The sequence below is a fragment of the Oryzias melastigma genome, linkage group LG4 (assembly GCF_002922805.2).
Source record: "Oryzias melastigma strain HK-1 linkage group LG4, ASM292280v2, whole genome shotgun sequence".
NCBI lineage: Eukaryota > Metazoa > Chordata > Actinopteri > Beloniformes > Adrianichthyidae > Oryzias > Oryzias melastigma.
Window position 1 is genome coordinate 5026562 of NC_050515.1, and position 23312 is coordinate 5049873.

General features: G+C 39.7%; 1 protein-coding gene across 6 annotated transcripts in view; it reads left to right on the forward strand.

Moving 5' to 3' along the window:
- The first annotated feature begins 895 nt into the window (after positions 1-895).
- LOC112136894 (receptor-type tyrosine-protein phosphatase F) overlaps positions 896-23312 on the forward strand; it is a 48895-nt gene continuing 26478 nt past the window's right edge. The window contains exons 1-9 of one of the 6 annotated variants that reach the window (XM_024258885.2): positions 896-1089; positions 10387-10475; positions 10624-10776; positions 11917-12062; positions 14493-14634; positions 15797-15985; positions 17746-17763; positions 20798-20908; positions 21418-21429. In XM_024258885.2, the coding sequence (XP_024114653.1) occupies positions 10701-10776; positions 11917-12062; positions 14493-14634; positions 15797-15985; positions 17746-17763; positions 20798-20908; positions 21418-21429 (694 nt within the window). In that variant the 5' untranslated portion in view covers positions 896-1089; positions 10387-10475; positions 10624-10700. The remainder of the gene's footprint in view (positions 1090-10386; positions 10476-10623; positions 10777-11916; positions 12063-14492; positions 14635-15796; positions 15986-17745; positions 17764-20797; positions 20909-21417; positions 21430-23312) is intronic. The other 5 variants (XM_024258882.2, XM_024258884.2, XM_024258886.2 and 2 more) reach the window with 5 other exon arrangements.

The window sequence follows — 23312 nt, forward strand, 5'->3', positions numbered from 1 at the left end:
CTGTAGTCCATCTGCCTCATGGTCGGACGTGTTGTGTGTTCAGAGATGCTCTTCTGCAGACCTCAGTTGTATCCAGTGGTTATTGGAGTCACTGTTGTCTTTCTATCAGCTAGAACCAGTCTGGACACTCTTCTCTGACATCAACAAGGCATTTCTGCCCACAGAACTACTGCTCACTGGATATTTTCTCTTTTTCTGACCATTCTCCGTAAACTCTAAAGATGGGTGTGGGTTAAAATCCCAGCAGATCAGCAGTTTCTGAAATACTTAGATCAGCCCGTCTGACACCAACAACCATGTCAAGTTCAATGTCACTTCATTCGCCTGTCTTCCTCATTCTGATGCTCGGTTTGAACTGCAGCAGATTGTCTTGACCATGACTACATGCATTGAGATGCTGCCATGTGATTGGTTGGTTAACGAGCAATTGGACAAATGTGTCTAATAAAGTGGCCAGTATAATTTATATTAAAGACATAAATTGTAGTCAAAATATTTTTTCATCCTGCAGTGACGACTTTTTGATGATTTTTATGTTGAGTATTTAGTCGATTTCTAACTTTTTTTCCCCATGTCTATTTATTTTCCTCTGAGCTTCTCCCACTTAATTACTACAACGGTACTGAGTATTTAACGTAGTAATAAAAAATAATAATAATAAGACAACTCGCTGCTAGAGATTTATAAATATGAGTTTCCCTGTCAGATGAGCTCAAACACTACATAATATATTTGGACTGGTGACACAGTCACGTGTCACATTGGTGTCCTTCATAACAAACAAACAAATGAATAAAATAAATTTAAAAAAATGTAATCTTTAATCTGACATGTTTAACACCAGGAGCGCGAGCGCTCGAAGAGCCGAAGATGTCTTCCTTTGAGGAACGTGCGCCGAACAGCTCCGGAAACAACCGAACGTGGCCGAAAAGTCCCGAGGGAGGAAGCGTGAAAGTGAGCGTCTGCAGCTCTGAGAGCAGCGCTTCTTGGCGGAGGAGCCTTCATCCGCAGTGCTCCCGGGAGCTCTGCTTCTCCACCACTCCTGGAATCATCTCCGTTGTTCCGGTGGACACCTTCGGAAGGTCACAGGTGAGTGACGTTTACGGTCTGTCGGAAACGCGGGGTTTAGTTTGAGGAGGCTCATGTTAGAGGTTTCTAAACACTTCTGGGGTCTCTAAATGTTCTAAACGAAAACAACCACATTTTTTTAATATCTGATGAAATCTTAGTTTTATTAAAGTATTTTTTTTAATTAAATCACTTTGTTTGGAGGCGGTTAAAACTAAACCATCTGTCTGCTCCGAGGTGCTGAAACCTGATCCATCATTTGGAGTATCTCTGACACCTGTCTGGTTCCATCATTGAAGAACAGAAATTAGACTTTGAGAGGATCTTTCCTGTAGCAGAGACTCTGGCAGCTCTGCGCTCACTCTCCTCTCTGAGGATGCTGAGAATGCTGTCAGCATACCAACTCAGCCAGATCCCTCCATGAAGGCGCACACTGTGCACAGGAGGAGCAGGCGCACACACACCAACAAAAACAACTTAACATCCTTTGCAGTCGCATTCCTTGGGAATAGTCACCTCGTTAAAAAAATCTAAAGCAAAACCACAACGTTAGATTAAAATGTGGAAAAATGAAAAAAAAAAATCAGAAAAATAATGTTTCCGCAGAAATGTTGTTGATTTAACCGTTTTTATAGGGATATTGCAGTAAAAAGCATTTCTGCAAAGGCACAAATAACTTTTTTCACCTATAGTCACCTGGACTAGGTGGAAAATTTCTCCCCTATAAACAGATGAAATTTGTAACAAAAATGCATATAGATGAGAATTACCAACTTTGTAAACTTGGGTAAAAACTGAATGAAAATGAATACTTGATAAACATAAAGGCAATATATCAACTTTGCAGAAACAATCCCCACACTAATAAAACCAGAGATTCATCAGTGTCACCTGAATTTATTTCCAGCTATGAAAAACTAATCACTGCTGATTTTGGTTCAGATGCTAAAATAAGATCATTTTGGAGCCAAAGTGTTTTGATGCATATTTGTATCAAATGTGTTGAGGGGTTAAAGCTGAACATTCATGGTGGCATGGTTTGATCGGAGGTGTGGTGGTTCTGTCTGATGCCGGTTTTTAAGATGTTTTCAAGACAAACTTTGTGATGGCAGTTCTGTTTGAGGAACAGAGCTCAGGTCTTTTGAAGCTAAAGCTCTTTGACCAAATGCACTTTTTCACAGATGCAGAATACATTCTCCTCCGTATGACCCTCCAGTTCTTGGGTTTAAGAACTAATTTAGTGGAGGGGATCCTGATCCAAATCCTAATCTACCAAAACCAAAAGCCAAATGTTCTTCTTGTGGTTCTGGATCCTGAGTTCTGTGACTGAAGGGTTTTCAGGATTAATGGAAAATTTCAAAGAAGTTCTGAATTTACTAAAATTAAGATTCTGGCAGAAAAAATATCAGATGTGTGGATCAAACCCAAAAGAGAAGAGATTTGAAAAGCTAAAAGAAAAACAAATTTGTCACACGCAAAAACAGTTGGAGAATACTGGCACAAAAAATCTCCAACAATCCATACGCTAATAAAATTTGTAAAAATGTTTCCACATTTTTATTAAAAATGAATGTATATATTATATATGTGCATGTGTGTGTGTATAAATACAATTTGACTTCATCCGTTTTGTTCAGTGGTAATTAGATTTTTTTTAAATTTTCTATTTATTAAAAAAAACATTTGGATGTTTTTTATTAATTATTTATTTCCAGTTTCATAAATGCATATGAAGTGAAGTATTTACTTTAATTAGATAATTGTGGACTTTATTCATTGATAGCAAGTTTTTGTCATTCTTAGGCCTCCGTAGAATGATCAGAGTTGACTTGGACTGACGCACAGAAAAAGACATTTGGAAGAACTAATTGTGACTGAAATGAACTAAGTTAATTCTCTTGCTTCATCCATGAAAAGTCCAGTTTCTCCGACTCTGAAGCGACATTCCAGAACTTAAGAGCAGTATTTCACTTTGACACGGACCCATATGTGGTTCCCTGTGTGGGATTAATGATAGGTGTGTGGTAAGGTCAGTCAGTCAGTTTTTATTTTTTCTGTTTTCTGATTGGAGGACCCTTGAGCCTAAATGTTTCAGATTCTATCAGCTGTTTGACCCTCAGACTTCATGTTTGTCCTCTTTAGTCCTGAGCAGGTTTGTTTTGGTAGCTCTTCATCTGCAGGCTCAAATGTGACCCCCCTCCTCTTTCACGTCACTTGGAGAGGTTGTGAGGAGCTCCTGCATGTAGACATGCAGCACCTCGAAAATCAGTGAAAGTGTAACCTTTACCACCGTGAAATTCTTAACCTCTAACGACCTGAGCGAATATTTGAGCTAACCTTCTAAAAAGGAATCACAGAACAGCAGTTAAGCAGAAATAACTACTGTGGTAGTATAACTAAAATGTGATGTCCACGCATGTGCATGGCCTGGGTCTTAAGAGGTTTTAAGGAGGCTATGACCCTTTCACTTATTCTGGTAACACTGAGAGAGAAAACTGTGTTTGAATTCTCCTTTAATTGAATGAAGTACATATTAGTATTTTTGTAAGCATGTTTTCATTAAAAGCTGTGTGGTGGTTTAGTAATTAGTACTCTCCCCTCATAGCAAGAAGGTCAAATCCCAGCTGAGTTCTTTCTGTGTGGACTTTGCATGTTCTCCTTATACATATGTGGGCTTTCTCCAGGATCTCTGCCTTCCTCCCACAGTCCAAAAACAGGCTTCATATTTGATTATTCCAAATCCTTCCTTTAGTGTTGTTGTTTGAAGGTACATACTCACCGGGTTTGTGACGTGCGTTCAAAGACGTGCGAAACGTGGTTCCGTAATGTACATTTACCTCATGGTGTTCACACTTGACAATCAGGGAGGGGCTTCTTCTTCTATTTCTTCTTCTGCTGTTTACTAATAAAAGTCCGCCTCCACAGTTGTAAGAGTCTTGGTTACAGATCCGGTGAACCTCGATCCAGGCTTTTTTTTTCATAGTTCTATTCCGATATGCAAAAGACTTGTTATAGAATTCTGCTGGGCACAAACGGCAATTAGTGATTCTCCTCCATGATTAATTTTTAAACAGTTGGCACTTCAGTGAGTTGAAAGTGATGTCATCCATATGTCACTACCAAATCCGAGTCCCTAATAATGCACGAAAATGGTTGTAAAAATGTGCGTAGCTACACTAGAACATGAGTTTTTTAAACGTAGAATCCCAAAATGTGCATTTACAACATTTACATAGACTTTTTATTGCAGGTGGTTGCTTGAACACGCGTTGCCGAGGGTGATGTGACTGTAGCTTCAGTGTGATGGACTGGCACACTGTCCCGGGTGTACCCCACCTTCACCTGGAAACTCAGTGACTCTGACCAGAAATAAAGCTGGTTTGAAAAATAGATGGATATTTTTCTAAGACTTTTTAAAACATCATATTAAAATATCTCTCCAATCCAGCAAAGTAGTGCATCTGTATGTAATTACATTTTATGTCCACAAACAAAATCCAGTAATGGAATATATTTCCATAAAGTTTAAGGTTAATTGTGAGGTTTCAAAAAAAATCACCACAGATGAATTTGAAACTATTTTGCCATCTCCAAAACAACTAAATTAATGCTTTTCCATAACTATTCATCTCACTAATAGGAGTCCAAACTCAAGAAAATACACATAACATTATGAGGATATTTCCTCAGAATACAAAGTTTGTCGTTCCAAGAAACTTTCTCTCCAATTTCTGAACCTGCACATTCTCTCCATTCTTCCAGAGCCCCATCAACAATGAATGAATGTGCATCTTAGGTGTTTCACAGAGGTCTGGAAATTCAGGAAGTATATGTGCTTGTCAGGGTTAAGATAAGTTTAACCATTTATAATGTAACATCATGGAATATGTTTGTAGATTTGGTCTGAATCACATTATAATTTACTCTTCAAATCACTCGTTTTAGTCTGTGTTCTGCTCCTTGCTCAATGCCTTCTTTCATCTCTTCTCCCTGTCATCCTATACCATAAATTATTCTAATTTAGGACATTTAACTGGACATATAATGCCCTACTCCACCCAGATGAATCTGAATTAAGCCCTAAGAGGCTTGCTGACTTAAATTTGCTCCACCCACCTTCACAATGAGCCATAAATGGGGGGATAAGACAAGAAAAAGTTATGTGAAAGTTTGTTTAGTTCACCCACCAGCCAACTAAACTGCAGTTTTCAGCTCCACAATTAGACTAGAAAACACAACAATGATCATAAAACTCATTTTAAGCTAAATGTGTTTGTTTGTAGATTGAAATAGTTTGAATTTTTAGTTAGAATTACTTCTCATATCAACCTCTGGTGGTCATTTGAGGAGCAATAATTTTTGGCACTTCCTTGTTTTGTTGAAATCCAGGAACAGAAGGTGGGAGTTTGGATCAGCCAATGCTTCTGTCTTAATCTTCATTAACTCCAGAGCATTGTGGGGATTTTCCATGTGGGTCCGTTTATTCTCAGGATTCTGAGATGATCACCTTTTTCCTTTGAATTTGGAGTTAAAAATAGACCAATAAACCAGCTTTATCCTCAAAGGAAATTAATTTAGCTCAGAGCTGAATTTCAAGTGTGTGAGGGGCGGGGCTTGTATCTTCCCCCGGTGTGATTGGTGAATCTTTGCTTACCTTGATAGACAGACTCTTGAGTCCTCAGGGTCGACATTTTTCATAACAAACCAGTTCCATCCAGATCTGAAGGTCCTCTTGGCTTCTCTTATTAAGTGTGTTGATGGAAACATGTGATAGAGAGACAAATAAGTAAAAAAAGGAAAAATGATTGTGTTGGTTGTGTATTTCTGCAGCCTTGGGGAGAATCTTTGTCACCTGAGGCCTTTAGGTCTCAAAAATGTTTTGTTGCATTAAAAAATTCTAACAACATCCTTTGAGAGAGAGGAAAGATCTTAACCCAGTCCCACAATGCTTTGCAATCAGAACATTATAAATGAAGTAAAGCTGCTATTTTCCCTTTAAAGCACAAAACAATTGAAAACAGACCTGTAAATGCAGTTCTACTGTGAACGTCTGTTGTTTTCAGGGATCAATGGATAAACTTGGCAGCTGTTGTACATTTGATCCAAGTGAAGATTTTTAATCTTCATGATCAATCATGCACATTCATTTTGTCCATGTTCACATGTCATATAGCACAGCTCTGTAGTAGTCCACCTTCCTGCACCTGTGTTCAGCTCCAGAGTAACATCACATCTGACATTACTGGAGCAACGAGAAAGGTAGAGCCAACAGGGTCAAAGTAACAAGATAGGAAAGAGTTTTTTTCTGAGAAATCAGAGCCGTCCTCACGCTTGTGTGGGAACAAAGGTTCTGCTCCTCTATGTTGATATAGGAGGGAAAGTTCTGAAACAGATTTAAAAACATGTTTGCCTAAATTCACCAAAATGAAAGAAAATGCAGATATGCTCAAAGTATAGCATTGGAATTATACATATTAGTATGATATCAAAATTAGTATTAGCATAGTTTTAGTATTTGTAAGCTTTTAGTGTTAGTATAGCATTACTAAAGTTTCAGTATTAGTATAGTTGAGCTATTACTATAGTTTTAGTTTAGTATTAGTATAATGCAGTATTAGTATAGTTATAGTATCTGTATCCATATTAGTCTTAGTATAGTTTTAGCATTAGTGCAGTATTAGGTTAATGTATTAATATTAGTACCGGTATTAGTATAGTGTCAGTATTAGTAAATGTATTGCTATTAGTATTAGTTTAGTATTTCTATTAGAATTGTTTTAGTATTAGAATGGTTTTAGTATATGCATAGTTATAGTATCTTTATCAGTATTAGTCTTAGTATAGTTTTAGCATTAGTATCAGTATTAGTGTAGTGTTAGTATTGGTATTTATAGTAGTACCAGTATTGGCATATGTATTTGTATTATTTGCATTAGTATTCTTTTAGTATTAGTATCAGTTTTAGTATTAATATATTTTTATTAGTATCTATGTAAGTACAGTTTTAGTATAAGTATTACTAATAGTATCAGCTTTAGTATAGTATCAGTATCAGAACTAGGATTAGTTTCAGTATTACTATTAATATAGCATATATGGAGTAAATTGTACAATAGAAGTATGTTAGTTATACTAAGAAAAGTATCTAAATTACATAGTTTGTTCTTGACATTAGTAATTTTTTAGTCATGGCCACCTGCACATTAGCTGGACACAGTCAGTCAGTTCTGTTTGGTTCTTTTCCTCATTCTTGTGTTGTTTTTCCCGTGCAGGTTGTCTGTGGCTTTTCCTGGTGGGCTCCGCCCCCTCACCGTTTGCTCTCCATGGATTGGCTCTCACTGTAGGTTCATTTGGTTGAGCTGTATTGAAGTAGTTTTGTTTCTGCACTCAGAGTCAGAGTGTAGCTTATCTTTTGGTTTAGCACTTTGTTCTCTGTAGTTTTCTAGTTTTGAGTTCTGTTGTGTTAGTGGATTTTCCCCCACCTAAAGTGGCACTTTTTAAAATCAAATACTTTTGGTTCCTTCACTCTGGCTTGTCTTCTCGTCCTGCGTCTGGGTCATCATGAGACCTCCATGACGAACCTGTTATAAATGATCTCCTTATTATTCATTGAATTTAGCTCCTTAATATTTTATGTTAATTTCTTTACATTGTCCCACACTGATCCATTTTTTAAAAACTCTGTTACTTTTGCATTTGTGCATTTTTGGATATTTAACTTCTTTGTAAAATGAGTTTTAATTGCATGATGTTTGTCATAGAAGTTTTGTTTGTTCATTGTCTTTTTTTGTCCAGTCTCTTTCCCTCAGAAGCCATAGGCCCCCCCTTTGGTCTGGTAAAATCTTTTTAACACAACATCACATCTGTGAGGCCACAAGGCTGACCAGAGGTTACCATCGATGTTGTTCCCATGGGAACGGAGTGGATGTGGTCTGAGCAAATGCTGGCTGCCAAGCAAACAGGAAAACTTTGCTTTACAAAGAAAAGGACCTGTGGTTTCTGTGTACTGCCACCTTGACAGAGGCGCCATATTGGATCAAATATGACATCATTTTAGAGTGCTTGTTAGAAGGGGGGTGACTGTAGACAGCAGGGTTTTTTTTAGTGCTGGTTGAATCTTGTATTTATTGCTTTAATGTTTAAGTCTGAGTCTGACTCCTGCTGTGATCTATTTGCCCCCCCTCCACCGTCCTCAGTTGGGGCATCAGTCCTGTGGTTCTCTCCCTTCTCAAGCTCCTAAAGCTCGCTTTGCGGATATGAATCATGGCCATATGTCCGGGACATGATGTTCCTGTATGGTCAGCTGTGAGCTGAATAAGGAGGTATGTGTGTGAGTGGGGCGGGAGGGGGGTTGGCACTGTGCTCCTCGAAGCGTGACGTCCACTCCGACTGTCGCTGGTTCGATGCCTCTAAGGGGATGTGACCCACTGAGCCTGGCACTGCCCCCAGCCCTGGCAATCTGCTGCTTTCCTTCATACTGGTGGATGTGGGGGTAGTGGTGGTGAGGAGGGAGGGGGCAATCGCAGCATCAGAGGAATTTCATGGCAGGGTAAGGTTAGGCTGAAGTCATCTCAGCTTAATGCTCACTTTGTTTTATTCGAAATTAAACGTTTTTAAATTTAAAATGAAACCACATCAGAGATGTTTATTATGCATAGCTGTGAAACTGAACTAAACAAAAATCATCAGTCTTGACCTGAAGAATTTTTTATTTTAATCTTATTGTAACATTACATTTCACAAGAAGTGTCATTTGGAGAGTCTCATCTGAGTCTCCCTAAAGTCAAAGTCCCACTATTTGTCTCACACCTTGATGTGTGAAATTTGTCCTCCGCATTTGACCCATCCCCTGGGGGAGTGGTGAGCTGCAGACACAGCCGCGCTCGGGAACCATTTAGTGGTTTAACCCCGAAATCCAACCCCTTGTGAGTGTGTCAAGCATGGAGGCACTGGGTCCCATTTTTAGAGTCTTTTATATGACTCGGCCGGGATTTGAACCGACGACCTACCAATCTCAGGGGAGACACTCTACCACAAGGCCACTCAGCTGGTTGATCCCAAAGCCTGTTTCAACTCCTCCCCAAAAGGCTCTCTGAGTTGTGTCCGAATACCCCCCCCCATCACAAAAACTGAGTGCATTAGAAATTTCCTAGAAGTCTTGGTGAAAAACGAGTGTGCATTGATACTCTCAAATTTGGAAATATAGACCACAATGCATTGGAGTTGAACAATTTTGAACAAAAAAAAAAAACAAGTTTAAATGTAATTTTTGAATAAACCATCCACACTTTCACCATCAGAACACAGTTGAGTCATAAACGTCTTGAAATGTTCGTATTTATTCAATTTTCACTTTGCAAAATCATTGACGTCATATCCGATGTTTAGAAAAACAAAATTAAAGTAGTGAGCATTGTGTTTGAGTTACCTTTAAAATCCAGAGGACCATATAGTCCTGCACTATATAGTTTTTCAGTAGTTAGAAGTAACAGAGGGAATTCAGAAACTTCCTCCTCTTCCCCTCATCCTCTTCATCTTCTTCACCACCAGAATCATCCCCACACCACCAACCTACAATCTCCCAGTCACAACTTTACAATCACTGATATCTTAGAAGTAACAACATCTGCACAAGATTTAGTCAACTTTCGTGCTTTTCACTCTGTTCCTATGTTTGTTTATGCTCCTTTCTGTCTTCACCACTGACATCCTTGATCAAAATCCAATTCCATCCTTCCTCTCCATTCATGCCCTTTACACCAAACTTCCTCATTTCTTCTGTTCACCAATCACCCTCTCTCCCCTCTAGAAATCTTCTTGATTTCCTCAACTCCTCCTCCATTACGTTTTAAATTCCCCTTTCTTTTTTTCATCATGTCGGCCAACTTTCTAGTTTTCCAGTCAAAGTCTCTACAATGAAAGTTTTTACTCCAACTTCTTCATTCCTGTTTTTCCTTTTCTCTCTCTCCCTATTAACATGCCCTCCTCCTCTCCTTCTTCCATCAGCTGTAGTCTAGTTTTTGTCTGACCCCTTCAGCATTGGTGACAGTCAATGTTAACCTGGATTTTGAGATGAAAGTTCTGTTCATGAGTTACATGATTATTTTGTTGTTTTAAATATCAAGCCCTTCCTGACACAAACGTGAGCCGGACATGTGACTGGCACACCAAGGAAATGGATTTTGCCGCCTTGAAGTTGCATTTCAGATTTACAGAGTAGTTTGGAGACGTTTGCTGAAGTACCTGGTCCCACTTCAGATCTGACTGTTCACAGATTTTTTATTCTGAGCTGCTCTGTCTGTGTTTTGATTTGCTCAGGATTAACCTGATTCTATGGAAGGAGCTGCACCTCCTTTCAGATGGGATTTCTGGAGCTTTCCTTCATTTATCCCTCCAAATAAGTCACAGTGAGTTGCACAGTCATGTGTATTTAGAAAGACATTCAAGTGTTTATTTAATTGTTGTTCGTTTTAAATCCTTCCGACTTCTAAAGTCAGATTGATTTTTCAAACTTTTCTTCTATCCTATAATCTCTACATTTTTTTTTCTCTGCAGGTCTTATTGGATACAAGTGTGAGTCTGCAGCAAATGAACTCCAGTTTCAGGACCGAAGGAGGTCCCTCACCCCTGAGATGATGGATCTTCAATTCAGAGGGTTTATTTTTCTGCTACTGCTGGCCCAGCTGATCCTGCCCGCTCACACTGACAGTCAGTATCTGGTCTTGTTTGTTTTAGCACCAGGGGTCCTGCAGGTCATTGTGTGTCAGACATGCATGAAGCATTCTAATGTGTGTGAAGCATATAAAAAGAAAAGACAAGGGCTGCTTCCTTTCTGAGCTGGAATGGGCAGAAAAGCAGATGATTGGCTCCTCCCCTCATTAGGTTTACTTCGCATGGCGCTTTCAGGAGAAAACCAAAGGCTGAAGTAAACCCAAAATACCTGGAAAAAAACGACACTTCCAACAACTGCTCATTTGGGGGCGCTATTGCTCAAACTGAGCTCTGACCAGGACAGAAGAAGAGAAATAGCTTGTTCTTTGACAATCAAAGGACAGGCTCTGCACTGCACCACGGTTACCCAGCAGATACTTTCAAACTTTTCTGATTCCTGATCTTCAGATGCACACTGTTTGTGTTTTTCTTCCTAACACACAGCTCTTGCGTCATTTCCATCCTTTGGTTCTCTTCCTCACTTAAAAGGGCCCTACCATGATTTTCTTAAGCCTATTCGAGTGAACTATATCTATATAAAAGATATATAAGGTCCTATATATAAGATCTTAAAGGAGATCCGCGGAAAAAGTAACAAAAACCTGTTTGAGCTGGAATTTATTGAGGACAGGACACAACTGGAAGATATACGATATTCTGCATCTAAAATGAAAGTTTTTTTGCTGATCATCATTGGATAAGGGGATAAATTGAGTGTTGTGTTAGTCTGGGGGCGGAGCTGTCAGAGCAGACTCTTCCTGGAGGGAGCGTTGGCATTGTGCTTACGTCAGCACGTTTCCACCCGCTCGTTTTCGTGGGTATGGGAGGGGCTGCTGCAGAGAACGCAGGTTTTTTAGAGGATTGCTCTTAAATGCATGAACGGATCAAAATACCACTTTGTGGTTCTTTATACTGAGGAATAAACAGTAAAATTCATTTAAAACCTCAAAAAGTAGAATTTTCATGGTAGAGCCCCTTTAAGTCAAAGGAACGTCTGTCTGGATTCACAGTAAAAGGATTTGCACCAGAGTTCATTTGCAAGCAGAGACTCTGATTCTCAAAGTCAGAGCTCGCCAACTCTGAACAGGATCATTATCTTCCTGTAACTAAGCTCCTCACTGGTTCTCCCTCCTGTAGGCATGCCGAGCTTCATCAAAGCCCCAGATGACCAAACGGGGATTTCTGGAGGAGTGGCGTCTTTTGTTTGCCAGGCAGGAGGGGAGCCCAAACCACGGATCACCTGGATGAAAAAGGGAAAGAAGGTCAACTCTCAACGCTTTGAGGTAAGATCTGCTGCAGCTGATTCTGCGGTTTAGAATCTGAATGATGCATGGTCTGCACAAGCAATGTGACATCGGAGAGCAGTGATTTCCCCAATGATGTCCTTCAGTTCGTATGAGCAGTATGATCCCTCCAGGTTATTCCAGGTCTACTGCAGGCTTCTGCCACTTTAGGATCTGATGGAAATATGTGGAAGAGATTTTCAAAGGTTAGATCAAATGGTCTGATTACCTCAATTGTGTTATTTTAATGTGAAAGAACAAGAATTCTGTGCAGGATCCCAGTCGTATAATAGACATTATTTCCCTCTGGAAACCAAGTAAAAACAAGAATCTGGTGTCTACATTTGACTCCACCTTTGCACCATTGGGTGATGTAAACTCCAAGATGGTGCCATCTTGGCAGAGTGTCATCAAGCTCCGACTTTTACAAAAAATGGTGGGACAAACACACCTGTCAGATGGTAGGATGCTGGCAAAAACAAAACCATAAAACAACTTTTGACAAGATCATAACAAGATCATAACAGCCAAATGTAGCTGTCACTGATACTTAATCTGATCACAGAAGATTTGAAAGTTCACTGGAACCAGAGTGTACGTTTTTTTGTTTATTTTATGTTGGAGAAAAAGTGGGCTGACTTGATTTTGTAACTAGCCTTCAGGTGGTTATCTGGTGAACTCACCTGGTTTCACGGGTTTTACTGTTCTGTGCACTATAATGTCCACTCAAATTTTATTTAGATCTATTGTAAAATAGTTTCCAGTGGCCTTATTATAATTAGGCTAGCTGCTATAAAAAAAAAAAAGTTCTAGGACAGAGTTTGTTCAGAGCAGCAGGAGTTCATTAAAATTCACCTCTGTGTTGTGAGTGGGATTGCTGGCGCAGAAGTGACCCTCAATTGATTTCCCATCTTCTAATTTCTTACCTGCTCTCCTGCTAGCCAACAGCCGCTCAAAACCCCAAGCTAACATTAGCGGTTAAAAAAAAAAAAGGTGAGCAATATTGGAGCTATCCAGCGTTCAGCTTTGATCCAGATCCCCGCTCAGACGAGGAAAACAAAGACGTTCATGGATCTATTTGTCTGCAAGTGCATCAGAATGGAGCAGAGCAGGGAGAATTAGGTCTGCCCATTTCAGTTGCTGCATCACAACTGGGAGTTTATTCAAACAGCATTTCTTTTCTGCTCCTGATTCACCCAATTTGAATAAGGAAATCTCAGAAATTCACTTTTAAGCTTAAATTTTAAATATGTCCTTCACCATAAGAAAAACACTACAAGGTTGTTTTAAAAACACACTTTTCATCGGAGTGGGTTTTTAAGCTCAGAACACTTTTGCTATAGCCAGGTCATTTTTATCTGATATAATGTACCCAAAAAAATATTTGCCATGAAAAATAGATCGAAATATGACAACATATGATAAATTAGAGTAGTTATTTTTATTTTCAACTGTGATATATGTAACAAAATGGAAAATTCAAAACATAGGAAGATCCAAAAAGCATGCTTGAAATTTACTGAAAAATTAGGTATTTGAGATGAAAAAAAAATTAATAAAGATACTGGAGATTTGGCCTTTTGTGTACCCATTCCTAGGACACGTGAGACTTAACTCAGGGACCCATGACACTCAGAAAAATGCAACATATGGAAAATCCTGTAAATACTTTTCCTTGGGGGTGAAAATCACCCAGTGATAGTATTCGAGGGTTAAGGGGGGACTGTTAAGAAAGTGTCAAGTAGGGAGGATTTGCATCCTTTTTTAGTCTCTGATGTCTCCCAGTCTTTAAGTTGATTTTTCACATTGTGTTTTAAATTGGATTCAGATTTTAATTCAGACCTTCAGGTGTGAAGAGGAGTTTATGATACAGAAAACGACAAAGATATTTTGGATTGCACCTGGTTTCACTAACCATCGAATGCCACCAAACTGCGGGTTTGCTTCAGGGAAGGCCTCTTACTGTACGGATCTGGAATGTGATTGGAAGTGTGGAGATCTTTCTTCTTCATTTATTGATCTCAAGTCAACACCTGTCATGATAAATAACAGAAGACACTCACTTTGGCATACAGACCGTAACCAGCTTCTGCACCACAAAACTTCACCACATGCCGGTCTGAATCCCTCTCTGCAGTTTATTACTTGAGTCTGTAAGTTTTCACTAACTAAATTTCCCCAATTTACAATAAAAAGTCACCAAAGTTGACATTTGAGATGAACATTTGAGTGGAAGCTGCTCCACCGTGATGCCTTCTGTCTTGATCACTCATTCCACTGTATAATGGAGTGTTTCTCAGACCTGGTACTACCTATAAAAATCTTTGTGGCTTCCTGGAAAACTCATGAACTAGCAGATCAGCAGAAGGTTACTGCAGGCCTGATGTTTGTGACTTTTCTGACCACACTCATGAGCTCTCATCCACTCAGGTGATTGACTTTGACGACGGCTCTGGCTCAGTGTTGCGGATTCAGCCTTTGAGGACCCACAGAGATGAAGCCATCTATGAGTGCACAGCCACCAACAGCGTGGGGGAGATCAATACCAGCGCCAAGCTGACGGTGCTGGAGGGTAAGCGCTGACTTCGGCGTCTCACGGCTGAGGATGCTTTAGAAGTGTGGTTGGAGGTTTGTGACTGCTGCTGTCTTCAGGTCCTGTATCCACATTCTGCCTCCATAGGGTCAGGTTATTCCCAGATGATCAGGATCCAAATGACGTTCTCAGATGCAGTCCCAGCTCTTATAGTGGTTACATTTTTGATGTTATGTGTTTTGGCTCATTTGAAGAAGTTCTGCAGAAGCTTCAATCCTTCACTGTCCTTACGAACCACATTTCATCTTGTGTGGTGTTTGTGTAGGCTATTGTGGCCAGTTGGAGAGGTGTTATCTCATGTACCTTTCTGCTTTCTCCCAATTACTTGGTCAGAAGTTCAAATCCCAGACCATCATTAGGTTTTTAGACAGAGCTTCAAGTTTCTTCTGAGAATAAAAACAACCTTTTAGTTTCTTTATGCTAAAAGCAGAGCAATGTTATGAAGACTAAAAAAGTCAGACTTAATTTGGTCCAGATTGAGTCCCGAACCTTCCACTTGGTCTGTATTCAGACTGCTGTCTAATGGACATTCCACTTTTGAACCAAAGCCTGTAAACAAAACCACGTGGCTAAAGACCTCTTCAGTCATTGGCCAGGAAACAGGTGGGCGGAGAAAAGCAACACGAGAATGAATATTGGAAGTCCTACACTTGGCAATCCTTGTCGGGATAGATATTCAAGCTTTATATTTCTCTGACCAACTTTGAACGTCTGTATTAACGTCAGGTACACTTTTTAATGCTACTTTGGTACGGTGGAGACACTGGCTAAGAAGGTACACTGATAAGTGTTTATGACAGATATGTTGTTGGGAAAACGGTGTGAGAAGCAATCTATCACGTTAAAAGTTGTCTGCTTACATCCTGTGATACTACGGTGGCTGTTTGGTCCAGTTGTTCCGCTCTGAGATGGAGCTTATTCAGACTGAGAAAGCTCAGAGCGAACTAGAGCACAGTCCGATTGGAAATGACATGACTTTTAATCAGCTCTCAATGGTTTCTGGTCCCACGTCAGACTCCGCTTGGGTGTATTGAGACTGAAAATTTGTTTTTTATTATCAGGGGAAACAAGCTGGTTCACTATAATAGAACCAAATGTGTCCAGTCTGAATGCACCCCGAGTTTCTCTCTCTGTCCCACAGAGGACCAGATCCCACATGGCTTTCCCTCCATAGACATGGGCCCCCAGCTGAAGGTCGTGGAGAGAACCCGCACTGCCACCATGCTCTGCGCCGCCAGTGGAAATCCAGACCCAGAGATCTTCTGGTTCAAAGACTTCCTGCCTGTAGAGATCGACAGCGGTAACGGACGGATAAAACAGCTGCGCTCAGGTAAAGTGAGCTTCTGCACTGTTCCTGCTCTGTCATTGGGGAATTGTTCATTCCAACTCTTGAATTGGGGAGACGATTCTGGAGAAGGAAAGCCACTAGAAGAAACCAGATCTGTGTAAATGTAGATAAAATTGTCTGCAGGATGACAAACCCCTCCATGCATTGTGAAAACATAATAAAGTCTTATTATTTTTCACAATGAAACCTGAAATTTGTCATGAGCTGGAAGCTGCTGATGTGCCCCTGAGCAAAACACCCTCTGGCCACACAGCTTCCAGTGCCTCATGTGTCACAACTGTGTCCCTGTGGGCTGATGAGTGGCTGCTTCACTATCAGATGGCCGGCATCTGCATAGGAACCACCACTCCAGCATTTGGCACATATGTCCTGATGTGCCAAAATGGGCGGAGCTGAATCAGAAATGTCAAATTAAAGGAGGAGCGCAGGTGGAGTCGAGACTTCCAGAAGTTTCTTCAACCCAAGTGCATTAAGGCAGAGTTATTTCATTAACAGGAAAGAAAAAATCTATTAAAAAAAAATGAACAAAAAAATCTACAAAAATAATGGTTGCAAATAAAAAAAAAAAACGAGGTTGACGTAATTTACAGAAATAGTTGCCCTGCTGCTCTGAACTAAAACGTTGCCGAATCAATTAAAGACCCATTCCAATGAAATGATCTAAGAGAGGAAATGAAAATACAGTTCAGTAGGACATTCATAAAATAAATATTATACATTTTTCTGTTGAAATTGTTTATTATTAATGTAAAATTGTGTCAAACAGCATTCAGTTGTCAGCTTTGTCGTTCTAAATGTGAACGCTGGAGGTAACTATTCACTTTTTTGGCCCTGTTGCCATTTTGTCTGACGTCACCGTGAAAAGGGTCTATTAAAAAAAACAGCAATAGAGGTGGAAACATACGTGGTTACAACAAAATATGGCATCAGCATGTGCCACACTCAGACAATGCCCAAAATTAAAAAAATACAAACTTCAAATTAGCACCAAAATGAAATATAAAGGGAAAATATATCCACCATACTCACCTCTTCCCAATTAACCCTCGTGCTCTCCTATGGGGTCCAGATGACCCCACCCTTATATTGATGTGTGATCCCTCCCGTGATAAAGGTGGACAGGAATTTAAGTCTGCCACAGACACCAGTGATGATAAAAAATCGTTAAAAAAAAAGATGCTCTTTTGGGGGGTCCAGATGACCCCACTTGTATTGTAAACATGTCAAGGATAGCACAAGAGTTAATAGGATTCGGCCACTTTTCTCTACAACCCTCCACGGACCCAGACAACCTAAAAACCTGCAGTACTCGACCCAAGTACGGGTCGTGTGACTGAGACAATAGGAACGCCAAACTCCAGTTTGATCCATCATAAAACCTGTTTTATGATAATCTACTTGGATGACAGCAGATGAGTTGTTGTGTGTACCTCCTGTATGTATCAATATAGAACAGATCAGACTTAAACTAATGTTTATAGGCCAGAAATCCAAAGGGTGAGGACTGAATTCAAACTGAAGTGTCTTCTGTCTCTCACTTTAAAATCTGCTTAAACATCGTAAAAGTTTGGGTAGAATATTCTCTCATCATATCAAACTTTAGTTTGTGAAAATGCGCAGTAAGGAAAACTTGGAGAAAACTAAATGTTTGAGAGTTCTTCTTCAAATTCCTGCTGCTCTCCTGTTTCTTTCTGCAAACTAACGCTTTTCTTTAATCTATTTGCATTCGTATTACCTCACAGGTGGTACACCCATAAGAGGTAAGAATGCTGGGTACAGAAAGCATCCATTCACTCCCCCCGAACTCGCCTCACTCCTCCCATTCTGTCTCCATCCTCTCTTTTGGTCTGTCTCCGTCCATCGTCCTCCTCCTCCTCTTTCTGCAGATCAGGATTTCAGATATGTGGATGGTTTTTGTGCGCAAAAAAACTCCAGAGCAGAGATTTTTGTAAACCAGACCTCCAGAGTAACATGAGACCGTTTGAGATGTTTATAGTGAGACTGACGTGAAGAATTAAATCAAAAACCCATCAGACATGAAGGGCTTTGCTCATGATTTCAGCCACACTTTGTCGCAAACATCCCATGATGCATTTCAGGTTTTCTTCTACATAACTTTAACATTTCCGTCTGGTGTTTCTAATTCAGTGCATGTTTTGTCAGACTCACGGCTGACGAACGCTTCATCCTGGTTTACGTTTGTTCTGTGGTTTCATGAACAATGTGAGTGTTCAAAGTTAAAAGTAGTCACTAAGTTTAGTTTCATCTTTGTCAACAATAAAAGGAATACTGTTGACATTAAATTCTCTCTAAATGTAACAAAACTTTACTGTTATGTAAAAAACTGGTCCTAAGAGACCTTAGAATGCTCCTGCAGCTGGTAGTACCCCAGTCAGTACCACTGACTGTATATGAGAACTGGACTGAGTGACCCCTCTCACCTGACGTTCCAAACAGGAAGTACCTGCTGGCTCCAAGAGGCCAAAATCCCATAGACTTCTACAGAGAAATAAACAGCTATTACTCAGTCATTCTATTGGTCAGAATAACCATTCTTGATCTGATGCCTTTTTGATCATGTTCTTGATTTTTCTTTTTATTCTGTTTGTAAAGTTAAAAACTTCAATAAAAGTATCCAAAATGTTTGATTGACAGATTGTCCCGAGTCCACTTTCAGGTGGTAGGAGTGATTAGTGGGAGTGATAGTCATGGAAACGTTGACTCAGATCAATCACTCCCTACTGATGTCGTCTGGCTCCAACATGGCGGCTTCTGTATGGAGGAAAAAATGGTCACTGAATTGACTTCATGTCGTTGGAGACTGAAGTAAGCCAATATCTATGGGTGATGTCACACTCACTCGTTCCACTTCCTATATACAGTCAATGGTTAGGACCGAATCTGCACAGGTAATAGGTAGAAATACTACAGAAATCTAACAGCAGTTCCAAACTGGCAAACATATCAGAAAGTCCCCATCTTTGGTTGCTAAATGACCATTACTGTCCCTGTCCACCAAAGACATGTCGATAACTATGTCTAACGAGTTTGATCCTGGAACTGGTTCCTGAAGAGTCTCCTTGGCAGGAACCTGCTTTTTGCTGTGTTTGAGGACACACCAGAAGAGATTCTGCAAACAATCCCATTTTTATTGTTGTCCTTTTAATACAGAGATTCATTCAAATTCCTAAAAATTCTTTGATGCAGACGGTAGTTTCAGAGTTCTCTGTTAAACTCTGAGGAACTTTTCTCCTCTTGTGCCTGAGCTGCTGGTTTTTTCACATTGTGTACCAATTTAAAATCTGGATTTGTGTTTGAAAAATAAGTGTATATTTTGTCCTGTCCAATAAGTAGACCATCAGAGGTCAGCTTGGAGACTTCAAGACTTTATTTACCTCCTTAGCACTGCAAGCTGAAATCTCAATTCTTTTATCCGTGCATGTGTGGGTGTGTTTGATGCTTAAGTGAGTGTGTGATGTGTAACTGAGCATTGATCATTGTCTGTGTGTAAGTACTAGTTTTTTAAGTTGTGTTGGGCTGGATTGTTGTCATTGTTATAAATTTTATTGTTTTCAATTGTCATTGAATCCATCACTGTTGTTGTTTTTGTTGTTGTAGTTTTGTATTGCTGTCTTTGAAATTGTTGTCATTGGTAGTGTTCACGCTGTTGTCTGTGGTGTTTTTGTCATTGTCTCAGACGTTGTTGTTGGTTTTCCTCATTGTTTTCAGTGTTGTTTTTCTTGTAGTTGTGAAGTTATTTTTGCTGTTGTTTTCTTATTGTTGTTTTCCTCTTTGCTGTCAGTACTGTTGTTGTTTTTCTCACAATTGTTAGTGTTGTTGTTATTGTTGTTAGTTTTATAGTGGTTTTGTCATCATTGTTAGGGTTGTTTTTTTGTTACTGTTTTTATTTTCTTATTTTTGTTATCTATATTTTTGTTTTTTTCCCTTTTTACTAGTGTTGCTGTTGTTTTTCTCCTTGTTGTTTGTGATATTGTTATTTTCTCATCATTTTTTGTCTTATTTTTGTGTTTTCTTTCAGTGTTTTTGTTTTTCTCACAGTGAACAGTGTAACAATTGTTTCTTTATAAATATTGTTTTTCTTATTGTTGTGTGTTTGCTTTTCTCTTCTTTGTTAGTGCTGTTGTTTTTAATCTTATCAATGTTGTTTTTGTTTTTGTCAGTGTTGGTATTAGTGTTCTTTTTATCATTATTATCAATGTTACTGTTAGTGTTATTCTGTTTGTCATCGCCATCAATCATTTTATTTTTCTCATTATTGTTAGTTTGATGTTTTCTCTTTATCTGTGTTGTTGTTATTTTTCTTGTTGTCACTAGTTTGTTGTTTTTCCCATTGTTGTTAGTGTTTTTGTTTCTCTCAATGTTGTTGCTACTTTTATCATTATTATTCATGTTTTTGTTAGTGTTATTATTCTGTTTGTCGTTGTCATCAGTAATGTTATTTTTCTCACTGTTGTTAGTGTTCTGTTGTCTTCTCATTGTTATCAGCGTTATTGTTTTTTGTTTTTCTCTCATTCTTGTCATTTTTTCTCAGTGTTGTCAGTTTTTCTCATTGCTGTTAGTTTGATGTTGTTTTCTCGTTGTTATCACTGTTGTTTTTTCTTATTGTTGTCAATGTTGTTATTGTAGTTTTTTCTCAATGTTGTCTGTTTCTCTCATTGTTTTCATTGTTAATACTCTTTTTTTCTCATAGTCATTATTGTTGTTGTTTTTCTCATTGTTGTCTGTGTTTTATCTCCGTGCTGCATGACTAAAGTGTGCTACATTCCCTCTCAGGAGCGCTGCAGATAGAAAACAGCGAGGAGTCGGATCAGGGGAAGTACGAGTGCGTGGCTGTGAACAGAGCGGGGACTCGTTACTCTTCCCCCGCCAACCTGTATGTGCGAGGTAAGCTTCCTCTGGCCCCCTCCCAGCACCAGTGAGGTCATCTGCTCCTGCAGTTCTATTTGTGTGTCTAACGGTGTTTCAGGTTGACTGTTGGGCTGTGCTGGTGCTGGAGGTGTTTTGGTGGTTTTGTGTTTAACTGTTGAAGAAACTGAACTTTGTTTTCTTCATTTCTGCTGGTTTTGGCCGTTGTTTCAGGTGTTTGTGTTTGAGGCTGAATTGGAGTCACTGTGCCGCTCTGTATGAATGTTCAAAGGTTTCGTCTTTTTCTGTTTGTTGTCAATAAAGTTTCTGCTGCAGCTGCCAGTGAGGAGCTGAGTGTTTGTCTTGTTTCTTGCGTCATGAACGCAGATTTTGGGCCTGTTTTACTCTCTCTGCTTCTCCTTGTCTTCTTCCTCCCGCTTCTTATTTTGCACCTCTTGTTACATTTTTGTTTTGCTCTTTCTTGAATCCCTCCATCCTCATCATTTTATCCGTTCACCAACATTCACTCCACATGTCACCACACTCAGATCAACGGGAAGGTTGGTTTAATTCACTCTTTAACCTCTTAAATGCACGGCTGGTGGACAGGAGCCGTGCTGCGCCGGCGTATCGCTGGTCGCCTCAGGCCCGTCCCGGCCTCTCTTAAGACCCTGTGCCCCCCTCCCTGCTGCCTGCCCCCACCCTCCTGCATGTTGAGCTGCATGTGAACCGCTGCTGCAGATTTTGTGAAAAGATTAGCTTTAGCTGCTCAGGAGGAACATTGGTGCAGACCAAACTTTTTTTAATCATACCTTCTGTTTTGAGGCTTATGAAGCAAAAGCAGATTCAACAAGTCCAGGTGAACTTTTGTACCTGTCAGGCCAGGATCAGACGGATATGTGACTGCAGCTCTAATATATGTGGCCTCAGCAGGAAAACTAACTGGAATTTACTGATTACTTTGACAAATATTAACCTTTTGACAGATAAATTAACATTGCTGCAGATGTATAAAGTTTAAATATGATATTCATACCAATAAAATACTAAATAGAATCCTCTAAAACATTAATTCTGTTATGCTGACAACTAATGCAAGAAATTTTAATCAAAATATTCAGACATTTCCCCACATCTGATGTTTGAATTGTGTTTTTTTTTTTTTACAAAATTTAGCAGCATCCCCTCCTGCATGAAGGTGGCGCTGTTGTGCAGAGTTCCCTGACATGCTCTGTCCTGTCTGTCTGATGATGAACTAACTCTCCTTCATCCATTTCATCGCCTTCTTCCTATTCAAGACGCAAACCTCAGCTGTGTCAAACGAAGGTATTAAACAGAGAAATTGTCCTCCATTCTCTGATTTTTGAGCTGAAAAAACATGAAAACATTTGGTAAAATGTGATAACAGGTAAATATTATAACAGTTTTCGTTACACAAACTGTACTAAATCGCTAAGGATTTTTTAAACTTTGCTTACAGTTTTATCCAACTGGTTTTGACTTAGATCAATGTGAGTTTTTGTAGTTTTTCCCAATCACATGCTGACCTTCAGGCCCTGACCTTCTGTGTCTGTAACAGATGAGACTGCACCTGTAATGCCAAAGCAATCCCCAACACCTGAGCCGCGGCATGAACCCCATTCCCTAACATCTATGATTCCACTCACTGCAGAGACTTGGGTTAACGAAGGCAACAAAAATCCAAAGGTGTCTCACTCACCGCTAAAACCGTATCACATTGTTGGCTCATTCACAGTCCTTGAGAAAACTAACATGCATGTTTATGGAGAAACCCGGAGTGCAAACATGAGGAAAACAGCAATGTATCAGTCTGTATTCAGGAGCCGGGAGACGATCAACATCAAGGAAATACACGATTGTTTCACCCTCTTCTTTGAAAAGATCTCATTCAGCTGCCACCAGCAGCTCAGCTTCTTTGTCTTCTGACACCTGTGGAGACATGTTATGGTTCTGTCTCCACAGAGATGAGGTTCATGAACCCTCCAAGGAACATCATGCTAATCCAGTCATCAGGTTCCTGATTTGACTGTTCCCTCTAGAAACTGCAATCCAACTGAGTACAGATCTTTCATGCATTTAGCTTCAACAGTAGATCCAGACAGTCTTGTAATGTTACACTTGCACCGCCCTCTGCAAAGGGTTTCGGGCTTCTGTGTTCAAAACTCTGGCGTTCACATGTAGCTACGCAAGTTTCTATAAACGTTTTTTGGCTCCACGTTCAAAATGTGTGGCCATTAAACATGCATTAAAACGAGTCAAACTTTGACCAATCCGGGACTTGGATTTGGTAGTGACTAAGAGCGAAGCAGGTTTATCTGGTGACACGGCTACAAGCCTGATGATGTCAAAAAGAACTGTTGCCATTTTGTGCCCAAATTGCAAGATTTGCACAACTTCGACATTCGACACCAGGAATGCGCTA